The sequence below is a fragment of the Wyeomyia smithii genome, chromosome 3 (genome assembly GCF_029784165.1).
Source record: "Wyeomyia smithii strain HCP4-BCI-WySm-NY-G18 chromosome 3, ASM2978416v1, whole genome shotgun sequence".
NCBI lineage: Eukaryota > Metazoa > Arthropoda > Insecta > Diptera > Culicidae > Wyeomyia > Wyeomyia smithii.
In genome coordinates, this window is record NC_073696.1 from 62,701,783 (window position 1) to 62,724,997 (window position 23,215).

At 40.1% G+C, this 23,215-nt stretch overlaps 2 protein-coding genes across 13 annotated transcripts in view; one reads left to right on the forward strand and one right to left on the reverse strand.

The window, feature by feature from the left end:
* The window catches only part of LOC129730309 (dnaJ protein homolog 1), a 135,075-nt gene that overhangs the window by 94,740 nt on the left and 17,120 nt on the right, over window positions 1–23,215 (forward strand). For 11 of the 12 annotated variants that reach the window (XM_055689541.1, XM_055689546.1, XM_055689539.1 and 8 more), the window contains 2 exons: window positions 2,647–3,302; window positions 3,364–3,721. In XM_055689541.1, coding sequence (XP_055545516.1) covers window positions 2,782–3,302; window positions 3,364–3,721 — 879 coding nt within the window. In that variant the 5' untranslated portion in view covers window positions 2,647–2,781. The remainder of the gene's footprint in view (window positions 1–2,646; window positions 3,303–3,363; window positions 3,722–23,215) is intronic. The other variant, XM_055689549.1, reaches the window with a different exon arrangement.
* Window positions 14,665–15,730, reverse strand: LOC129730310 (collagenase-like). Its single transcript, XM_055689550.1, has 3 exons — window positions 15,640–15,730; window positions 15,211–15,580; window positions 14,665–15,150 (listed from the first exon to the last, which is right to left on the reverse strand). Exons 1-3 carry the CDS (start codon window positions 15,682–15,684, stop codon window positions 14,744–14,746), a joined length of 822 nt encoding a protein of 273 aa, XP_055545525.1. The 5' UTR covers window positions 15,685–15,730; the 3' UTR covers window positions 14,665–14,743.

The following is a 23,215-nucleotide window of genomic DNA, read 5'->3' on the forward strand; positions in this document are numbered from 1 at the left end:
AGTATAGTTTTAGATAGTCTTTGAATTTCTTTTCTTTCCATAACTTTTGAGCCACATATCAAATTGTTATGAAGTTTGTTATTTGTAAGTTTGAGAGCAGACTCGTTCGTATGAGTTCAAATAAGCCATGTAATCTTTGAGATAATAGACTTTCTTTGTTTTATTAACAATTTAATACATATCGGTTGCTTAAGTTCGATTATAATCAAATGAAATGGGAACGTATAGGGCAGGCAAACTTTGAAACCACGTGTTTAATCATAATTCATCAGTTAACCCTTAACTAGCCCACTAATCTGATAATAATATTGATCAAATTGGTTGTGTAGTTTCTGAGATAATGAAGTTTCGTGATTTTCACATTTCGGTACATTACAGACGAAGTTACAGTTCGATTACAGTAAAATTCAATAGGGTGTTATGAGGTAGCTAGACTTATCAATTGACACTAATTTTGTGGAAATCGGGTCAGCCATCTCTGAGAAAAGTAAGTGAATCCAAGTAGTCTTCGGAACATGTTACCTTTCATAGCTGGATTATACATTTTTAAACATAACAGGCAAACTAAGAGTCCAATTGCAAAACAAATCAATATGGTCTTATGGGGCAACTAGACCTTCCATTTGACACTGATTTTATGAAAATCGGTCCAGCCATCTCTGAGAAACATGAGTGAGTTTAAACAGTCTTCTGAACACGTTTCTTTTCATTACTTCTGAACCCGAAGTTCAATCTTTATAAAATTCAAAAGTTAAGGGTTTTTAAGGTAGCCAATTCATTTGAAACCAATTCTGTTCAAATCGGTTGTGTAGATTTCGAGATAAAGATGTTTCATGATTCTTACATTTTGATACATAACCTCTAAACTAAACATCCGATTACAATAAAATTCAATAGGGTTTTATGGGACAACAAGACCTTTCATTTGCAATTAATTTCATGAAAATGGGTCCAGCCATCTCTGAGAAAAGTGAGTGAGAATAAAAATCTGCACATACACACACATACACACACATACACACACATACACACACACATACACACACATACACACACATACACACACATACATACAGAATATGCTCAGCTCGTCGAGCTGAGTCGAGTGGTATATGCCATTCGGCACTTTGGAGCACTTTTATACTTTCGGTTTTGCAAGTGATTGCTATACCTTTCTAGGAGAAAGGCAAAAATCTTCAATGTTCAAAATATCATAATAGTGGATCATGTATCATTAAATATATTGTTGTTTGTTAGAGCATTCGATTTCATGAAATTTCAAACGTGTTTTAACTCAGATAATTATGAATTTTTCAAATATTTAATATGAATTAATTTAGAGTCATAAAATTTGTTTCCTACGTTTAGTAATTATTGGTGTGACAATTACTCCTCTTTGATTTATAACCGTGTATATTTTTTGTTTGTTTCATTATAAGATTGAATAACAATATTGAACACAGTATCAATTTGGCACATGGCAGTGATTCAAGATTATTTTCTTTTTAGTCTTTTCTGACGTTAATTATATATTTCGGTGGATACGAACCCAAGTTAAGATCGTTATGATGTTCAATCTACTCTGGTTTCACAGCGTTTTTCATAGGTTATACAGTTTGTTTCGAATAAATTTCATTTATGGGATCGATTGACCTTTATTTGGTGATTCTATGTTTAATTTCGACAATGATTCTTGTAGTGCTCTTTCTCATTTATAGATGCGTTTTTCAGTAATTCTGAGTTTCATCGCGGATTTTTTGATCTGTTATATTTTCCCCCTATTTTCTGAAATAGTTTTGAATACTTCCTTTTAAAATCATGTTGTTACTCGACTGGGGATGAGTGTTGTTGCTTTCCAAGTATCAAATTTGTTACAAAAGGGAGAATTTTTCGTAATAGCTTCTAGAGAAATAAGTAGAAATTTTGTATGTGGACACATAAAAAGTAAAAAAAAAAACGATAAAAAATGACTAAAGTCACTATTTTATCTTCGAATAAGTTAAATTAGCTTTTGCTGTCATCACCAAGTTTAATAACATACAAAGGCATTAAAATCAAGTTCTCGAGTGAAACTCTTAAAATTTTTAAATTATTTCCAAAAATTAGACATCGCGATTTTTTATGATTTAAATGATTACAAATTTTGACCCACTTAGAAGTAGCACTAACTTAGCATAATTTAAAATGTGATTTCACACCTTCCAACATTACCATTGACTAATTTTTGATAGGTTTGTTAATCATCAAACATAATAACGAGAAAAAAAAAAAACAAATAATAAATAACGAGGTTTCCTAACTCACATATCGAATCTATTCCTTCCCGATTGTATAATAGATATGAGTGATAAGCACTTCTGGTTCATCTATTTAAAAATCTCAGTTGCAATGAAAACAAATGCTTTAATTGTTTAATTTGTTACACCCTAAATCTATTACATACGCTTTCTACATCTACCAAAAACGTAACTCTTTCGAGCGTCACAGCACAGCAACATTGACGTAAATGCTGAGCGTTTTCGTCTTTCTGTCTAGTGGTTCACGCTGTGCTGTCCAATTGACATGTGCTATTTCCCAGAAAAAATGCATATCAATCGCATTCATTTACCTTACCTTCCTTTCGTCTGTTTCCCTACTTCATTGCAGCGGACGTAGTTGAGGCAACGGCTGTGCACTTTTCGGAAGCGACGAGCGGCTGCATTTGCACCCCGGGCATCGCATAGTAGTCCCTAGGAGTCCCGCTGGGATATTCTCGCTCACAAAGCCGTCAAAATAGGTGCCATGGGGAAGGACTACTACAAAACGCTAGGGATACCCAAAGGGTCCACGGATGAGGACATCAAGAAGGCCTACCGGAAGCTAGCGCTTAAATATCACCCGGACAAAAACAAAAGTCCCGGGGCCGAGGAAAAGTTCAAAGAGGTGGCCGAGGCGTACGAAGTACTGTCGGACAAAAAGAAGCGGGAGATGTACGACAAGTACGGCGAGGAAGGACTGAAAGGGAGTGAGTTGCGCTTTCGGCGTTGGTCGTGTGCGATTATTATTAGACCGGTATTTTTTTGCTTGTTTATTGTTTCAGGAGCATCGAATGGCACAACAAATTCGTCACAAAACTTCGCATATGAATTCCACGGTGATCCCAGGGCGACTTTCGCACAGTTTTTCGGTTCGAGTAACCCGTTTGCCTCATTCTTCGATATGCACAATGATAGTCTATTTAATGACAGTCTGTTCAATGATGATGAATTTTTCACGTCTTTCGGTGGACTGGGGAACCGACACGGGCTGGGAGGCGCATTTAGGTAAGTCGTTGATTATGAATTTAATTAAAGTTATGAAACTATACGAATTGAACAAACGTAGGTCACACTCTTTCAATGTGCACTCGCCACTGAAGAAAGAAAAAGTACAGGATCCTCCGATCGAGCATGATCTGTACGTGACGCTGGAGGAGATCTACCATGGCTGTGTTAAGAAGATGAAAATCTCCCGAAGGGTACTGCAACCGGACGGTACTTCCAAGAAGGAGGACAAATACGTCAGTATATCAGTCCGACCGGGCTGGAAGTCTGGCACCAAGGTCACTTTCCAGAAGGAGGGCGATCAGACGAAAGGAAAGATACCTGCCGACATAGTTTTTATAATCCGCGACAAACCGCACGTCTGGTTTCGGCGGGAAGGCAGCGATTTGCGGTACACGGCGAGATTAACGTTAAAACAGGTAGGTGAAATCTTTAAAATAAACTTGTCGTGTTGATTCGTGACAATTATTTGTTTACACTAAATTACAATGTGCAAAAGCAACACAAGCGATCATTTCGAGTGCTGCCTGTTAAACCGTGCAGAAGTTAGATTTACAACCCCCAATTAGGTAACACACGAACAACATAAATCTAATCACCTTACAGCATTAATGAGACACTCGGTGCGTGATTCGTGCTCTATGCGTTCGACGAGTCCCCGGGGGTTTTTGTTCGCGAAATTAAGCGTGCGTGCTTTCGCGACCAGTTCGAGTGATCTGCTATTATAAATTGCCCACAATTGGGCGGCTGTAAAACAGTCCAATGGAAAGGCCCATTTTGCTGTACTGTCAGCGGGGGACTGTTTTTTGCCGGTTGACGGGTGCGCCGACATGTGGCACTGGTTTTTTTTTCGTTTGCTTACGCTACCATACGCGGCAGCAGCAGCAACAAATAAATCACTGATGCTGATTGGGCTAAATCCTATGGTGCGATTCAATCTAGCAAATCTGTCCTCCGGATTGTATCTAACACTTAGCGAGCGCTGTAAACTAACGATAAACGTTTTTATATGCTGCTGTTTTTAACTGGTTTAAATTAGTTGGTTCATTTCTAGCGTGCACCGCATAAATGTACCAGCCTTTAAGTGAGTGTGGAATATCAATTTATTTCCAATTTTGTGAGGATTTTTTTTTCACCATACGGATTCAAGTACATTTCAGGTTCTAGAGATAAAGTTAGAAGACTGTTTAAAAGGCGATAATGAGAATGCATAAGTAACTCGCGACTATCAAATGGTTTATTAACTTAACGGAATTCATAGCTTTTTGCCAGTCATGCCAATCAATTGCACTTTGGTTTTGATTTTTCAAGTCGAATGTTATTTCAATCATGTATCATGATTGCGCCTTTTGACGTTGGACTAACGTCTATACCGAAGTTAGGCACCTGAATTTGAAAATTTGAAAATATCAGTCATTTCTTTTCAGAATTTCGAGGTTTTGGCATCAACCGATCAGAAATTCTTTTGCGGTTGAATTTATGTAACAAAAATAACCTATTATTCGAGATACACTATTGAAAAATTGATAAATCACATCGATTGTCTAAATCATACCGAGCAACCAATCACCACCTCTCTTCACAAGCACAGTCGATACTAACGGATACAACCGATCTGACTTTGTAAACAGTCTCGCAGCTTTCAACCAATAGCGAGCTCGCTTTCGGTAATTGCAACAGGTGTTTCAACACCGTTTTATAATGCTTCATTTATCATTACCACTGAACAGATTCTAAACACCAATGGCTTGATTGATAGGGGAAATATTGCGCAAGATTGTCATATAATAATTTAAATATGTTTTCGATACTAAACTAGTTAAAAGTTGTGTTAAAAGTCGTGCACATTCAACCAATCACAAGCTCGCTTCTCCTTTGCTCGCGGATGGATTTTTGCTTTGGGCTATATAATAGCCTGCGTCGTCTCATAGCAGTCATCAGTTAACAAGTGGAAGGCCACTAGAACGGTCCTGATTAATCAGCAGAGGTGGCTGATTCCAGTGGCGGAACTGAGCTGCAGCAGAACCAGAGCGGTGGTATCAGGCAGCAGCGGTGGAGGTAGTGGGCAGCTGCATTTCTTCATTCAGTTCGGTTCCCCTTCGATCTGAGTTGGACCCCACCAGCGGTAATCCAATTCAGATATCGTTGGGTAAAAACAGCCAGAAACTGCACGAGCCAGCACCGCCACTGGGAAAGCTACCTCCATTTAGTGTGTGTGCAGTGTGCACATATAGCGTATGTGCATCTGCATAGCTATGACATTTGCGATAATAGTGATGATAGCTAATCAACCCATGTGTATTGATAGCTAGAGCTGTTGCTAGCTATAGCGTGTGTAAAGCAGGTATTAGACGAAGAAAATATTTGCTATTTTTGGTACGGATTTTATTTTGTGCAAATAAAATTCGTACCAAAAGTAGTAAATATTTGCTTCGTCTAATACCTGCTTAAGACATAGCATGTGTAGCATATTATGGCTATTGCGTGTATATCCAGCGTGTGTACGGATAGTTATAGCATGTGTGTGGATAGCTGCTGCGTGTGTAATGATTAGTAATAGCGTTTGTATGGATAGTAATAGCACATGGTTGGATAGCTTATGCGTATGTATAGATAGTTGTATCGGATATATGGATACGAATAGCGTGTGTATAAAAAGCTTTAGCATGTGTGTATAAAAAGCAACAGCGTGTGTATAATTAGTTTTTACGTGTGTATAGATAGTTATAGAATGTGTGTGGATAACTATAGCGGGTGTTTATCGAAGATTATTATTGTTATTAAAAATATTAAAACGTCTTAACGAACACAGTTGTGAATTTGATTTTACAGCAGCGATTTTAAATTCTTCACCCAGTCTTAATTCATCGAGGAAAAATTACTGCCTATGAATGATCAACACTTATTAACTAGAAATTTCATTTAGATCAAAACAGGTTCTTTTGAGTATCATAAATTATTGGTAAAGAGAGTTGCAAGTTTTCTCAATGAGCATTCAATAAATTTTCGTTTTTGTTTCTCAGTGCGCGGTTTTGATTTTGTTTCTCGCACACAGAGAAAGAAACAAACTTGTCGCTATCGTGAAAAATTACAAAACAATTAGAAATGCTCTGAATCACAATGGAAGAAGTTAAGATATTTTCCTGTCACTCGCCAAAACCTTGATAACAACTACCTAAAAACGTGTAATTGAGCTCTAGCTATATAAGGTTATTGAAATAAACGTATTTTTTTTTAATACATATAGCTATATGCTGGGCTGGAGCTAACCTAGCATGAGTTTTATCGATTTAACCCTTAAATGCGCAATGTTGTTTTAAAACAACACTACTAAAAACGTTTTAAAGTATACGTATTTTAGTATTTTTTAGAAATAAATTTCATTAGAACAACTCTCTAGACTCTAACGAAGAAAACTTAACAGCTGGAAGTACTGTATTTGAATGTTTTGTTTTTATTTTTGGTGTCAAAATCTCGGAAACGAAAAAAACATGTCGAGATTCCCGACTGGTGCTGACTGTCTTTGAAAATAAATTTTAAAATAAGGTTAGTGGTTAGTGAAAATGTTTGAATTATCAGTAATTATACTAACAAAAGGTCAATTTTAAAGATACTGTTAACAAAAGTAATTGTTTCGATTTTATTCTGCGATAAAGTCACAGTGTTGTTTAAAAACAACATGATAATATTTGCACATTAAAAAGTAAATCTTTCAATTTTTTTATGCATATTGGTTAGTTTTAGAGCAGTTAACCTGTTGAACAAAGATTTTATGTATTTAGATGATTTTTTAACATCGTGCGCATTTAAGGGTTAATGTCAAACAATTTTTAAATTCAAAATTTCCGTTTGAATCGTTCTGGGCTCCAATTTCAGATAGTTTCGTTAAGTTTGCTTTTTGCTTAGATAGGAAAATTTTACCAATTCGCTCAATTAAATGATTGTCTTGGTAGTGCAGCTACGAACAAAGGTTTGATTCGAATATGTATGAATTGACAGCGATTAAATAAAAGATATCCATTCTTTTAGTATATATTATTATTTATAACGTTTTAACGTTTCAGCATTCAGAAATGCACTGTTAGATAAAATTGCAGCAAATACTAGAGTTGCAATTCTCTCTATTATTTGTTTTACTGGAATATAAGAATACCGTAGTCCAACGTCATGCGGTCGTGTCTTGAATACCACCCTCCTACTTTTTTTTTCTCAGGTGTGTATCTAAATTTTGGGACCCAGATAACCTTTGGTTTCGGAAGATAATTACTGTCTTAATCCACAGTTTATTACTAAGTTTAATAAATTGTCTAGAGCGCGGCAAATAACACAACCTCAAACAAAAACGGAGAGAGAAAGAAAAATTCTCCTTATTCGTTAGGTAGGAGTGTTACTATCTACCATAGATAAGAATTCGTTAAACAATTAACGTGAAGAACTATGGTGGCCTATTGATCATTTACATGAAAGTATTTATAAAGGAAACACGAAACCCGTTGTATCTCAGGTTTGATGAAAGGTGCAAAAATAGTTTTATATCAAAATGCAGATAGTTTATTGTTATTTTTAGACAAAATATTGAACAAAATTATTCCGTCACAGTTTTGATGAATTTTCAGCGGTCATATTATTCCTCGATTTTTCATGTTTGCAGCATTTCCAGTAACTTTGACACTTCTCTTCAATTTCCACTTGAAAGTTGCCCAGCATTTTTCAATTGGGTATAATTGCGAGGTACAACTGAAATTCCTTTCTATTGCTTGTCAAATTGACTAAAACTTTACCGGATGTTTGTGAGCCTCAATAAATCGGAAGGGGCTGCTTCTGCAGGCACTCTTCCCTATCCACACATTTTCGAGTTCATCGTCAGGTTCGTGACGAGTCCAAAGCTGCAAATACCTTGCCAAATTAAGAACTATCTGGCAAATTTATCAGCATTGTCCATGTTTCGTTTCCGTACAGGATCACCGGTCCTCCAAGCGTCTTGTTCATGGTGCTCTTGGTACAGGAGCAAAGTTTACCAGACCTTAACTGCCGGTAACCGCAAGTCAGTCCCATCTGTAAATTTGTCAATTTTGAGTTAGCATCGGATTTTTGAGCTATATTTTCAGATGTACCGATAAAAAATAGTGGTTTGTCCAACAAAAGTGGAAATCAATACCAAGTCGAAATGTCCCATTATGCAAAGTAACCGCAAGTCAGTCCCAGAAGAAAAATAACCGAAAGTCAGTCCCGTTTTACAAAAAAACATGCATAATACAACAGTAAAATGGATGGGGAGTGAAGAAGAGAAGTTCGCTATGACCGTTTAGACGAAAATAAGTTATCTAGTAACAATTATCGTTAATTGGGATTATTTTTTAGTTTGAATTGGTAATGAATTTTCTGCTAATATGAATTCAAATCAATTTTTTTTCTTGGTTCACTTCTTCGTGGATCTATCCGGGAAATCTTGAGTATCGAAAAAACTTCCATCAGAATCCAGGGAATCGTTCCAAGAAATGTCCAAAGGTGATGCTCGAACCTCATATGGATTTGTATCATGTTGACATTTGTTGTCGGATGAACCAACTGAAAACCTTTATCAGAGTCCTCACCGGATAAGCTTCATCGGTTCCGTACATCAAGAGATTTTCCAACGTTGATATGTTTTAAATGGTTCTCATGGACATACACTTCCTAACAGCGAAGGATTGACAGTTTTCCACGGCAACGAATAACAATTCGTCAACACGCACTATAGTTTCAACATGGAAATGTGACTGACTTGCGGTTACTTTTCTCTTCGGTGTAGAATGTAACGGCAAGTCAGTCACACTCAAGGTTTTTATCATAAAACCAATGATTTCAGTGGTTTTTACAACGTAATTAGTGCAGGCTAGTATGCAAACTATATTTTAGCATGAATGTTGTCAAAATAATTCATTTTAAATAAGTTATAGTTGAGCGTGAATGAAATATCTTTCGAAGCTGTTTTCTCAATTTAACATTTTTACACATGGGACTGACTTACGGTTACCGGCAGTTAACTGCCGTTCAAATCATAGTAGTCCCATGTTCTACACAAATCTTATGCACGCTGGGACAACTATGCTTTGAACGGCAGTTAAGGTCTTGTGGAGGTACGACTTCCAGCTATGATACGTCTGCGGATTTCTCTGCTACAGTTGTTGTCTGAGGTTACCGATCATTTCTGATAATTGAGTCTGATGAATTTTCCATGCAACGTAATCATATTAGCTTACTAGCAAAAATCTTTTACGCCTTTACGAGCGGCCTTTTAGCAGTCAACAAGAAGAAACGCCATGGCGGACGTAAACATGAGACTAGGCATGTTTTTGCCCAGGTTTGCCCAGAAACTCTCGATGGAACGCAGCTGGGGAATATTGGGCGAGTTCGCCGACTTGGGTATAACATCGTTATTCAGCCGCTTCACCTCCTCCAACGATCGCTTCAAGTTGTCGACCAAAACACCGCGTCTTCGCCCTTATGGTATTACTTGATGAACAAAGCAACCTCCGGCAGGCACCTCGTACTATAAATTACCCCGTTCACGACCAGTCCGGAGCGAAAGAAGAGCGGCTACAGCAGTAACTTCTTGGGGAGCTTGGTGTGTGAAATGAACTTTACCTCGGAGCTCACTTCCTTCGCAAAGGAAGCAAAATACGAAGTACCCTGCCAGTCGTTGCCATTCAGGGTGAGATAGATCTCGACGTCCATCACCACCGTCATGTCTGCATGTCCATTAGGGTGGGACAAAAAATAAATGTTAGCTACCATGCACTTCTCGTGTTCCTTATGGGGCCCATAACAGCTGTGTAACTTTTCAGATCGATCGGTGAAACGCCCGATTTGCGCCCGACTTTTAAAGTTTCCATACGATTTTATATGGGAAAATCCACTTTTTCAATACTTATTCTCTAGTAGGCTAGTAGGCTCTTAAAAAAATACCAATACATGATATTTGTAGAAAATTTTCCTGGGAAAAACTCTTTTGAAGACCGTAAGGCGCTACGATGCTTGTAGAAACTGCTATTCACCCCAAAATGATTGAATGTTTGACGGACGGCTCACCATCGGAATTTTCCAGCAACACTGCTACAGCTACACATATTCTGTAGGAAAAGATTTTGATCTCACTTCTTACTAGACTTACTTACTTACCGTAGCAGCTTAGAGCCGCGGTGGCTCGTGCCGTATCAAGATTTTTCCTCCATTCTACTCGGTCCTGGGCTACTCGTCGCCATTTTCCTAGACGTCTCGATACTCGCAGATCCGCTTCAAGCCATCTAGCACGTTGGGCCCCTCTATTCCTGGTGCCGGTGGAGTTCTTACAGAAAACCGATTTTACCTCACTGTCTATAATGGGAATCTCTCCAAGTAGTGCCTGCAGCTCGTGGTTCATACGTCTACGCCACTCTCCGCTTTCGGTTTGTACTCCACCAAATATTGCTCGCAACACTTTCCGTTCAAATAGTGCGCGTATGTCCTCTTTGAGCAGCGTCACTGGACCTCCTTACTTGTGTTATTGTCGGCGGTTACCAGAGATCCCAAATATACGAACTCCTCTACCACTTCGAGTTTGTCGCCGTCCATGATCACTGTCCGTGGGAGGCGAATGTTGGTTTCTTTCGAGCCTGTTCCTTTCATATACTTGGTTTTCAACGCATTTATTTCTAGTCCAACTCGTCTAGCTTTCACTTTTAGTCTGGCGTAGATTGCCTCCGCCGTCGCTAAGTTTCTTGTAATAATGTTCAGGTCGTCTGCGAAGCCTATGAGTTGATTACCTGTGCTGAAAATCGTGCCTCTCGTTTCGATGCCCGCCCGTCAGATTACACCCTCAAGGGCAATGTTAAACAATGTGCAGGATAATCCATCTCCTTGTCTCAACCCTCTGCGAGCTTCGAAGGGACACGTAACACATCACTCGGTCTAAGGTAGCTTTGATAAGTCGTGTCAGTTTATTTGGAAAACCGTAGTCGTGCATTATTTGCCATAGCTGGTCTTGATCGACTATATCATACGCTGCCTTGAAGTCCATGAAAACATGATGTGTGGGCACGTTTGTGAATTTCCGAAGGATCTGCTGGAGAGGGAGAATTTGATCCGTAGTAGCGCGTGCTTGTGTGAAGCCCGCTTGGTACTGCCCTACGAATTCTTTCGCTAGAGGGGATAGACGGCGGAGTAGAATCTGGGAGAGAACTTTGTAGGCAGCGTTGATCAGCGTTATGCCGCGGTAGTTGCTGCATTGTAGCCGATCGCTTTTTTTAGATGGGGCATACAACTCCTTCCATCCATTCCTCTGGTAGTCCCTCCCAAATCCTAGAGATTACCCAGTGGAGTGCCGTTGCTAGTGCCTCTTCTCCGTGTTTATAGAGCTCTGCCGATTGCCTGTCCTTGCCGGCGGTTCTATTGGTTTTGAGTGACCCAATTCCCGTTTGATCTCCAGGGTATCGGGAACTGGGACACTATTGTCGTTTGTAGGCACTCCAAGGATAACTTCCCTTCCGCCTCCTTCCGTTGCTTCGCTATTGAGGTGCTCATTGAAGAACTGCTGCCACCTGTCAACCACCTCGCGCTCGCTTGTGATCAGGTTTCCCTCCCTGTCCCTACACATATCTGGACTCGGTGTGTAGCCTTTATGGGATTGGTTCACTTTTTCAAAAAACTTGCGTGTATCGTTAGCCCGAAACAGTTGCTCCAGCTCGTTGCGATCTCTGTCCTCCTAATGGCACTTCTTCCTCCGCAGAATCGTGGTCAACTCATTTCGAGCTCGTCGTTATTCGGCGTTCTCTCTTGTGGCGATGCTTAGATAGTTTTTTCAAGCTCTTTTCGTCCTCTCCATCGCTTGCTGGCATTCCCCGTCAAACCAGTCATTATGTCGGCTCGACGTTACCACACCTAGTGCCGCGGTTGCGGCCTCTCCAAAGGTCGAGCGTATCTTCCCTCATCCATGGTCGAGAGTCGAAGCACATAACTCTTCTGTGGAAGGTAGTGTCTCATCTAGTAGGCGCGCGTAGTTCTCGGCAGCCTGCGGATTGATCAACTGCCGGATGTTTGGCCGAAAAATTTCTGAGTGCACATGTACTGCTTCTAGGTGGTGGTCCGGTGATCTCTAGATGGCTTTGTGGATATCTTTGCGTGGAAAGAAGGTGCTTCTAATCACTAAGCCTCGGAAAGCTGTGTAATTGTTTAGGTTGGTTGCTTTGCTAGGGCCACGCTACCGAATCTCGTGATGAGGCGGCCATCTTAGGTATAGCGTTCGAGACAACACCTTTATGTACTCAGCCGCCCGCTCCGGGTCAGACGCTGTTATGAGCCGCCCCTAACCTGGAAAACAGGCGCTCAGAAAGGCCAGGCTTTCCTCTGAGGAGGTCAGCCCATTTCCCCCTTCCCTGTCAGCATACGACCGAGATCCCACAACTGGTGGTTACCATGATCTTCGTTTGGTTATTCGTATCCCGGCTGGTACCACGGGAAGGTAGGGATAGGAGTTGATAGGCAGGATGCCATGGATCACAATGGGGTCTTTTTTATGCCAGCTAGTACGGGTTATACTGCAGGTACGCTCTGCCCAGCCGTTTACCAACCCCTTCTTACCAGAACCTTTGGCTATTTTCAATTGACAGTTCTGGAATACTTTGTGATAAGGTCGTATGTCTAAACGTAATCAAAACGACATCCCCTGTACTTCACAAGCACAAATCATCTCTCACTTGTTTTGTTTACAATCAGACAAACGACCTTATCACAAATACTCCAGAATTGTCAGGTTATAGTGACGTTGTTAACCGTCACTTCCAATTGAGAAACATTTGTACCATTTTCGAGCACTTTGTGGGTCGAAATCCATTCGAATGCGCTTGCTTTGAATTTGTCAGCTGAAGGGTTCGAAAAGGAAAGTAATGATTTTCAATTGAAAGTGGAGAAGTGGTCACTATCACCTGACGATTGTCAAATGAAAATGATATTGAGCGCTGACGGAGCCTGCGGGATTCTATACATTACTTCACACATTTAGAAGGAGAGCAAGATAAGAAAATCGTGATAATTTGAAGCCGGGGACTCCATACCAGTTTCACAACCCTCAGTGGCTACAAAGCGCTAGTGATAAACAACCAAAAAATCTTCCGATTTATTGATCAGAACTTGTGTGACGTCTTAATTGGATGCCATTGTCGTTCCAACTGCTGCTTGCGGTATTAGAAAACTATGATTAAATGACATGATGCAGTGCTAATTTCAAATGACACGCTGAAGTAAAGAAAACAGTGGTAATATGCGTGAGTCTCTCCGTCAATTGAGATAGTCATCAGTTTCATTTGAAATTATCCGATTAATATTAGACGGAAAGACGCCAGTGATCACTCTCACTCTGTTCAAATCTGTTTGACAGCGAAAATGTTCATCGTGATTCGAGCACAGTAGCCGAGAGGAATCAAATGATAGCGAAACTGTTTGAATCGAGATGACTCAGCGAAATATTCAGTTCAATTGTTGTGCTTCGAAAATGTAAAGCCTTGCTCTGTGTACCATCGTCAATTGATGGTATACCATTACTAAAATTACGGTTCTTTCATGGAAAATCTCTCTTGTTGAAGACTGTAATCTTCTGGTTAATAAACATTGATTCGATATGGAGCAAGAAAAGCTCAATTCTTACGTCATAATTACGTCAAAGAACTACCTGTTATTACTTATTTGTCTGACGGCGATTAGATAAGATTTGAAGTAAACTCACATTTCATCGTCTCCATTCAATTTGCAGTACTGTAGTTTTTTAATTTCCGAGGGTTAGAAAGATTTTTGTTAAATGAAAATATATAGCTGAAAGAATTGAAAATCTACCTCTACCTATTTTGTTTCAGTTAAACTTATGGAATTTGTCAGAAATATTTCAGGTTTCGAATGGTAGAGTTTTTTCATTTTATGAAATAATAGAATTTGAAACTCATGAAAGCGAACGAAAAACAGATAATTTGTAGGCACATCTATATCTCCTACGAGAAATTACCAGAAAACTTATATACCCAGTTACTGTGACTGACCGATTTCGCATATTACATGTAGCGCGAAGTAAAACGAAATATAACCAATTGTGATTGGTACTTTCAACTCGGAATGTCTTAAGATGGTATTTTTAAATACTCAGAAATTGACACTCCTTCGCGATGAATAAGAAAACTGACTGAAATTATAGAAACTTATTGGAATTGGTTGAAAAGGCTTTGGAAAATACTTATTGATAATCTTTTTAAAAATATTTTGCTGTTTGAGTTCTTGTAAAATTGTTCCTCAGCTAATTTTCAACAGAGACCGAAATATTTCAATGGTTATGCCTTGCGGATATTGTACATATAATGCATTTGTGAGGAACAATGTAAACGCTTTAATTCTTTGTCACAATAGTTACAAATCGCTCTGCCAGAAAGTAATTTCAAATTTTAAATTCCGGTCTGCGCGGTGATCCAAGAGCGGAAGTGGGTGGTTCGCACGTAACCCGACGGATGTCCGGCAGTGCAGCCGGCCGACGAAACAAACGAAACGACACCAATCTGGAGACTGGCACCTCCCTCCTGGATGGTGAGTGGGCCACCAGAATCTCCCTGGCAAGTGCTCTGATTTGCGGCATCAGCCCCGGTTCCGCAGACAGTCGAATCAACGATAACAGCGGATCCGTAAACGGCAGCACATGCGGCGTTCGAGATGACGCGAATGTTTACCCAGTTTTTAGTCGGTGAAACGGCGCCGGTATCGCTGGTACGTCCGAATCCAGACACGGTGGCAATGACATTCAAGAAAGTTTCGCCAGTACGGTCGGCACTCGGTAGATTGACCGCTTGAATGTTCTCTGTTGATGATGTTTTTTTTCAGTTAAATATATATAATTTTAATTGTTATATCCACTTACGTGAGAAGGCTACAGGTGTATTGAGACGGATCAGACCAATGTCGTTGTTCAGATTATTAGGATTGTACGCTGGATGCATCATGAAGGTATTGGAAGTTCCCAGCACTTCAGGTGAAGCAGAAACAATAGTTCCCATAACAATTTCAAACGATGAAACACCGGAAATGCAGTGAGCAGCTGTCAGGACCCATTCGTTGGAGATCAAAGAACCACCGCAAGCAATGGCACCACCAGTAACGAATCCTCTTAGGAATACCTGGTATGGGAATTGACCCTGCGCCGCAGGGAAACCGTTGACAATGCGGACATGGCTCTTGGCGGCGAGTTCCTGAGCGTCACGGACCGTCACGGGGCGTGGGAGCTGAGCCGCCTGGAATGATAGGGATTCGTTACCACCGTTCTATCACAAGTTGGTTTTAGAACTCTTGCCTGGGTTAGGGCCAGGCAGGCCATCACAGCAAGAAACAACTTCATTATCGCGAGTCTGTCCGAAACACTACTGAACGATAATTCAACAGTAGCGAACTTCTTTATATAGAATGGTAAATTTGGTAATCTTTATGGCGGTCATTAGCTTGTTCGGCTAAGTGCTCCGATTAGATTAGAATGAGAAGTTCCGAATATTGATTCCGTAATATGGCGGATAGTACTTCTGGATTTTTTTCTGAAAACTGCCAATCTAAGACAGATAAGATAAGTCTCCGATGAAGCTACAAATCTGGTTAACAATCAACTAGGGTTCAAGTTTAAATCCGACTCTAATATTTAAATTTAAAGGGACATCTTTAATATATAACTACAAGTAGTAGGTATCTCCAATTTATTAATTAATCGCAATTTGAGGGTATTTCCGTGTTATTGATGGTGAGTGAGCAACGCGTAGATTAGATTTGTGCTTTTTGTGGTTCTTCGGGAAATCCAGGATTGTGACCCGAATCGACAATCAATCGTGATTTGTTTCGCTAAATTCGGAAACTCAAATAAATGTAAGGTTTCATGATAAGATAAAGATAAGTGAGGCAGTAGATAACAGCTGTTGGCTACTGACATCATCAGTTTTCCCGAAAAAGCCCGCAAAGGTTCGCTGACCAAGTGCCTCATTAATCTCGGTAGGGAATTTGGTTTGCCAAACATGTACTTGAATTAAAAGTGTCTTCAAGCGTAGACTTCGATCGATTTCCGTTCTTTTCCATAGTAAAATCTCCAGCTGAAACTGTTTTAACTTCGATTGCTAAGAAACATCTAATAGGGTTACTTCCTATTGTTATTTGTTTCAGAGTACAAGAAAGTTAAATTTATCGGTGTCCCCCTGAGTTGTTATTCATTAAATTCATATCTATGTCGAAGCTCTTCGTTAGATTGACCTTCTAGTGCCCAAGCCCGCCTTTAGACGGGCGTCAGTTATACAACTATAAATTTTTAATAAATACCTAAAAAATGTCTATAATGATTTATAGGGATTTTACCGAAGACTTGGACACTAGATAGTTAATAATTTTATGATAGGAAATGACAAAGAATTGGTGATAAAATAATAGTTAGTATACTGTTTTCACAAATTAGATAAACTCGAGAACTGACAATGAAGTTTTAAAGGTTATTGAAAGGGCCCAGACTGTATTCATGAATTGTGATCTGCTGCTTCTGGTAAGTGCTTTATTTCTTTCTTCAAACGTGTTTTCCTAACTCTACCGAATTTGAATATTAATAAAATTTTGAATATTTAGAAAATCCACTTCAAATTTCAATTTTGATATTAATCTAAACAATTTGAGGCGTCAATAAAAAATTTTACTGTAAATTTGAATTCAAACCCCTTTCAAGAAAATCTCAATTTAACCCTGAACTCCTACAATACCAGACCAACTTAAAATCCAAATTCAAATTGAAATCCTCATTTAGATTAAGCCCACAATTCAGGAATAAGTTCAACCTGATATTTACCTACATTATGATACATTATGACATTATAATAACAACATTTTGACATAATATTACAATCACCTTGGAATGAAATTCTAGTCCGAATTTTATTTTTTAACTTTACTCCAAGTTTTATCTATTCAATATCCAAAAAAAAAAATGCTTCGAGAGGATGGAAATAAAACATTAAATCTAATGAATTTGGAATTTAATCCAATTAATCCAATGAATCCAATTTAAATCGTAAAATCGAATCGAAAATCGAACACAAATCAAAATTCAAATTAGGCACTAATATTGTTTCAGATTCTGTTCGGTGTCCAAGGTAAATTCAATTGCGAATTTATACAAATACCATAAATATACCTGGGTATAAATCGAGATCGGAATGCGGATCTAGTCAGAATAAAATCCATGGTTACAATGTTTAAATTTAAATCGACGTCCAAAAACTTTATGAAGCTAATCTAAAAACGAATTTAATTGCGAATCTAAATACGAACCCTAGTTCGAACTCAATCGTTTTTTTGTACATAACGCTTATTTGATACGGCACAAGACTAAACCAATCATTCACAGATACATTGTACATACGATCACCATCAGTCGTAAATACGAACCCAAAAAATAATATAAATGCGATTCTGAATGCGAAACAAGATCAAAATTCATGTCCAATTTTGCGTCGATCTAGGTTTAATCTCAATTGTAACTCAAATTTATTTAGATTGAAATCTTAACCCTCTAGTGCCCAAGTTAATTTTCAGACGGACTTGAAAAAATCACTATTGAAGCTTTTTATAGGTTCGTCTGGAGACCGTCTAAAGGCGGCACTGGGCACTAGAGGGTTAATTTAAACTCAAATCTGTATATGTAAAAATCTAAAGAAACTTTTAAATTCAAATCAGAGAATAAATATCAATGCGGATTCGGGTCGATTCGTTGTTTTGCTTTCGTCTTGATTAGACGCAAATTGTTTATCTCCGTTTGATTCGCAAAATAACAATACACGAGTTATCGTACGGGTGTTTTTTTTTTCGATTAGTTCTTGTGTGCGATAACAATATATCGGCAGAAACATCTTCTGCACACTGGTAGGGGCAGGCTATCCCGCCAGTGATCTGATACGCAGCTGATATATCAGCAAGAATAATTCTCCCGCACCGCTGTTACCCCGCTAGCAGCACGGACCATCATACGATCGAGCGAGTGGAAGTCAACTACAAGTGGCATCTACAAGGTCGAGTGTAAGATACGGCCACTGTGTCACAACACGAAGCTGGATCGTCATTGTTTGTTCTGCGGAGACACTCGATTAATCCAACTATCAGCCGTGAGGTCGTGACTTAGACGTTCGGTGAAGTATTCACTTTAGAATTTTTATCATTATTATTAATATTATTATTATTATTGTTATTATTATAATTATTATAATTATTATTGTTATTATTATTATTGTTGTTATAATTATTATTATTATTATTACTATTGTTATTAGTATTAGTATTACTGTCTTTTTTTATTTTGATCCATTGTAGTTTGAAATTTTTTCTTTTAAAATTTAATACCAACTACTTGATCCCCCCACCCCCCCACATTCGAATATTTATCGTTTGTGTGCGGTAGAGCATAACGCTCCCGCAAAATGGACGACATGCAGGTGCAACTATTCCTGGATGTGGAAACGAATGGGGAAGAGATTGAGATTTCCCCCATCAATTCCCCTCTAACTTCCCCGCTACCTAGCCCCGTACCAAGGGTACCGGCAACACGGGTGAAAGCTTACCCAGATGTTCGAAAGGTCCGTTCGTAGTTTACTTTAGGCCCATAAAGAAGCCTCTTAACATTATACAAATAGGCAAGGACCTGGCAAAACAGTTTTCGGCCGTAACCGAGATTACGAAGGTGAGGCCGAACAAACTGCGAGTTGTCGTGAGTAGCTTGAAGCAAGCAAACGCAATTGCTAGCTACGAGCTCTTCACGAGAGAGTACCGCGCGTACATCCCTGCCAAGGACGTGGAGATCGACGGTGTGGTTACCGAAGGAAGCCTCACGGTCGATGACATTTTGCGTCACTGGGTTGGCTGCTTCAAGAACCCCCTGATTCAAGATGTAAACATACTGGATGTCAAGCAATTACATTCAGTATCCATCGAAGAAGGGAAGAAGAAATTCCTCCCTTCGGATTCCTTCCGTGTAACATTCGCCGGATCCGCACTGCCGAACTACATCTCTTTGGACAGGGTTCGTCTGCCTGTACGCCTGTTTGTACCGCGGGTCATGCATTGCCAAAACTGCAAGCAGTTAGGTCATACAGCCACCTACTGCTGCAACAAGGCACGCAGCAGCAAGTGCGGAGGCAATCATGCTGAGACCGCTTGCAGTGAGGATACTGAAAAGTGTCTTTACTGCGAGGGAACTCGGCATGACCTTTCGGCGTGTCCCGCGTACAAACAGCGCGAGAAAAAAATTAATCGTTCCCTTAAGGAACGATCAAAGCGCTCTTTTGCAGAAATGCTTAAGAGGGCTGAGCCACCCTCGACAGGAAACATCTTTTCCTTTTTGCCAACCGATGAGGGTACATCTGACGATCCCGTCGAAGGGTGTTCTTATGCCTTGCCAGAGGGATCTAGGAAGAGGAGAATGCTACACTCTCCTAATCTTTCTCGCAAAGGTCGTAAGATAACCCCTAGCGGAATGACCAATAAGACAACACAGAAAGGAAGCGGTGAAGAAAAACCGAAGCAAGTACCCCCCGGTTTTAATTTCAAATCAAACCAGGAGTACCCACCGCTTCCTGGGGCACCAAAAACCCCTCGTGCACCCATTTCTCGATCAGAAGACATAAAAGAAACAGGGTTCATAAAATTCTCTGATATTGTGGACTGGATATTTAAAACATTCAACATACCAGATCCCCTTCAAAACATTCTTTTTTCCCTTCTTCCTACAGTGAAAACCTATTTGAAGCAACTCACAGCAACTTGGCCCCTCATTTCAGCTATCGTATCTTTCGATGACTAATACGTCGAAAGAGGTTAGGAATTTTGTCACTGTGTTACAGTGGAACTGCAGAAGTATCATCCCCAAATTTGATTTATTTTCACATTTGATAAACACATACAATTGTGATGCGTTCGCGCTCTGTGAAACTTTCCTCAATTCAAATGACCAACTTAATTTCCACGATTTCAACAACATTCGTCGAGATCGAGACTCACACGGTGGAGGGGTACTTTTAGGGATCAAAAAGTGCTATTCTTTTTTCAGAATCGACCTCCCCTCGATCTCGAATATTGAAGTTGTTGCCATTCGAACGAATATGAAAGGAAAAGACCTTTGCCTTGCTTCGTTATATATTCCCCCATCCGCGCGGATTGAACAGAAGCAACTCCTTGATATAGCAGAATTGCTTCCCGCACCTTTTTTGATTTTGGGAGATTTTAACTCTCACTGTTCGCTATGGGGGTCGCTGTACGACGACAACCGATCTTCTTTAATCTGTAACTTGATCGACGACTTCAATATGACAGTTTTGAATACTGGGGAAGCGACACGCGTACCTAATCCTCCAGCACGTGAAAGCGTGCTTGACCTATCCCTCTGCTCGACATCACTAGCGTTAGATTGCCAGTGGAAAGTAATCAACGATCCCCACGGTAGTGATCATCTTCCAATCGTTATATCAATTGCTAATGGTTCAACTCCCCCGAACCCAATCGATATTTCCTACGACCTTACACGTAATAATGATTGGAAGTGTTATGAGTCTCTTATAGCGCAATCTATCGAGACTCACGAGGAACTTCCTCCGGAGGAAGAGTACGCGTTCTTAGCTGGCTTGATAATCGACGCCGCGACTCAAGCTCAGACAAAACCGATACCCGGGGTAACGATTAGACAGCGCCCTCCCAACAAATGGTGGGACAAAGAGTGCTCTGAGCTGTACGTGCGAAGGTCCGCGGCGTATAAGGACTACCGGGAGTACGGCACTGTCAACCTGCTTCGAAAGTACGAGGCACTGGACAGGCAGATGAAGAGCTTAGTAAAGGCGAAAAAACGCGGGTACTGGCGGCGGTTCGTAAACGCGTTGTCGAGGGAAACAGCGATGAGCACTCTTTGGGATACCGCCAGGCGCATGCGGAACCGTGACGTTTCGAATGAAAGCGAGGAGTATTCAGATCGCTGGATACTCGATTTTGCCAAAAAGGTCTGTCCGAACTCTGTACCGGAACAGAAAACCTTTCGCGACGCGTTATTAGTAACTACGGAAGAGCCTCCATTTTCGATGTTGGAATTTTCAATAGCTCTCCTGTCGTGCAACAATAAGGCTCCAGGGTTAGATAGAATAAAATTCAACCTGTTGAAGAATCTACCCGACTCTGCAAAAAGACGCTTGTTGAATTTGTTCAACAAGTTTCTTGAGCTAAATATTATTCCGCATGACTGGAGGGAGGTAAAAGTCATTGCTATTCGGAAACCCGGGAAACCTGCCTCTGATCACAATTCATATAGGCCGATTGCGATGCTCTCTTGCCTCCGGAAATTAATGGAGAAAATGATCCTCTTACGGTTAGACAAATGGGTCGAAACAAACGGGTTACTTTCAGATACTCAATTTGGCTTTCGCCGGGGCAAAGGGACGAACGATTGCCTAGCGTTGCTTTCTACTGAAATTCAACTAGCCTTTGCTCTAAAAGAGCAAATGGCTTCAGCGTTCATGGATATTAAGGGGGCTTTTGACTCTGTCTCTGTAGAAGTTTTAAGCGCGAAACTTCATTCGCAGGGACTTTCACCAAATTTGAATAACTTTTTGCTCAATTTGTTGTCAGAAAAGCATATGTATTTCTCACATGGCGATTCGACAACTTCCCGAATTAGTTACATGGGTCTTCCCCAGGGTTCATGTTTGAGTCCTCTCTTATATAATTTTTACGTCAATGACATCGATGAATGTCTTGCAAATTCATGCACGCTAAGGCAACTTGTAGACGATAGCGTTGTATCCATTACTGGTAGCGAGGCTAGCGATCTGCAAGGACCATTGCATGATACCTTAGACAATTTGTCTGAATGGGCTCTTAAGCTGGGTATCGAATTCTCTCCGGAGAAAACTGAGCTGGTCGTTTTTTCTAGGAAGCATAACCCAGCTCAGCTGCAGCTCCTACTAACGGGTAAAACGATCTCTCAGGTTTTAGTCGCTAAATATCTCGGGGTCTGGTTCGACTCTAAATGCATCTGGGCTTGTCATATTAGGTATCTGACACAAAAATGCCAACAGAGGATTAATTTTCTTCGTACGATTACCGGAACCTGGTGGGGAGCCCACCCAGGAGACCTTCTAAGGCTTTACCAAACAACGATATTGTCTGTAATTGAGTACGGGTGTTTCTGCTTCCGCTCCGCAGCAAACACACATTTGATCAAACTGGAACGAATAAAGTATTGTTGTTTGCGTATTACCTTAGGTTGCATGCAGTCGACCCATACGATGAGTCTTGAAGTACTAGCGGGTATTCTTCCGTTGAAACATCGTTTTTGGAATCTCTCTTACCGGTTGCTGATTCGATGCACAGTTATGAACCCATTAGTAATTAAAAATTTCGAGAGGTTGGTCGACCTTCAATCTCAATCCAGATTTATGACTTTATATTTTGACTATATGGCTCAAGATATTAATCCTTCTTCATACGATTCCTCCAATGTCGCACTTTTAGATACTTCTAATAATGCTATATTCTTCGACACCACCATGAAACAAGACATTTCTGGTATCCCGGATCAATTGCGACCCTAAAATCAAGAGATCCCTAAAATTTTTTCCAATAAGTTTAAACATGTTAGTTATGATAAAAGGTTCTACACTGACGGATCTAATCTAGATGAGTCCACTGGCTTCGGTGTTTTCCACGAAAATTTTACCGCCTCCTACAAACTCGATGCTCCTGCTTCCGTGTACGTCGCAGAGCTTGCTGCCATTCAGTACTCTCTTGGGATCATCGAAACCCTGTCCATAGACCACTACTTCATCTTCACAGACAGTCTCAGTGCCATTGAGGCTCTGCGATCGATGAAGACTGTG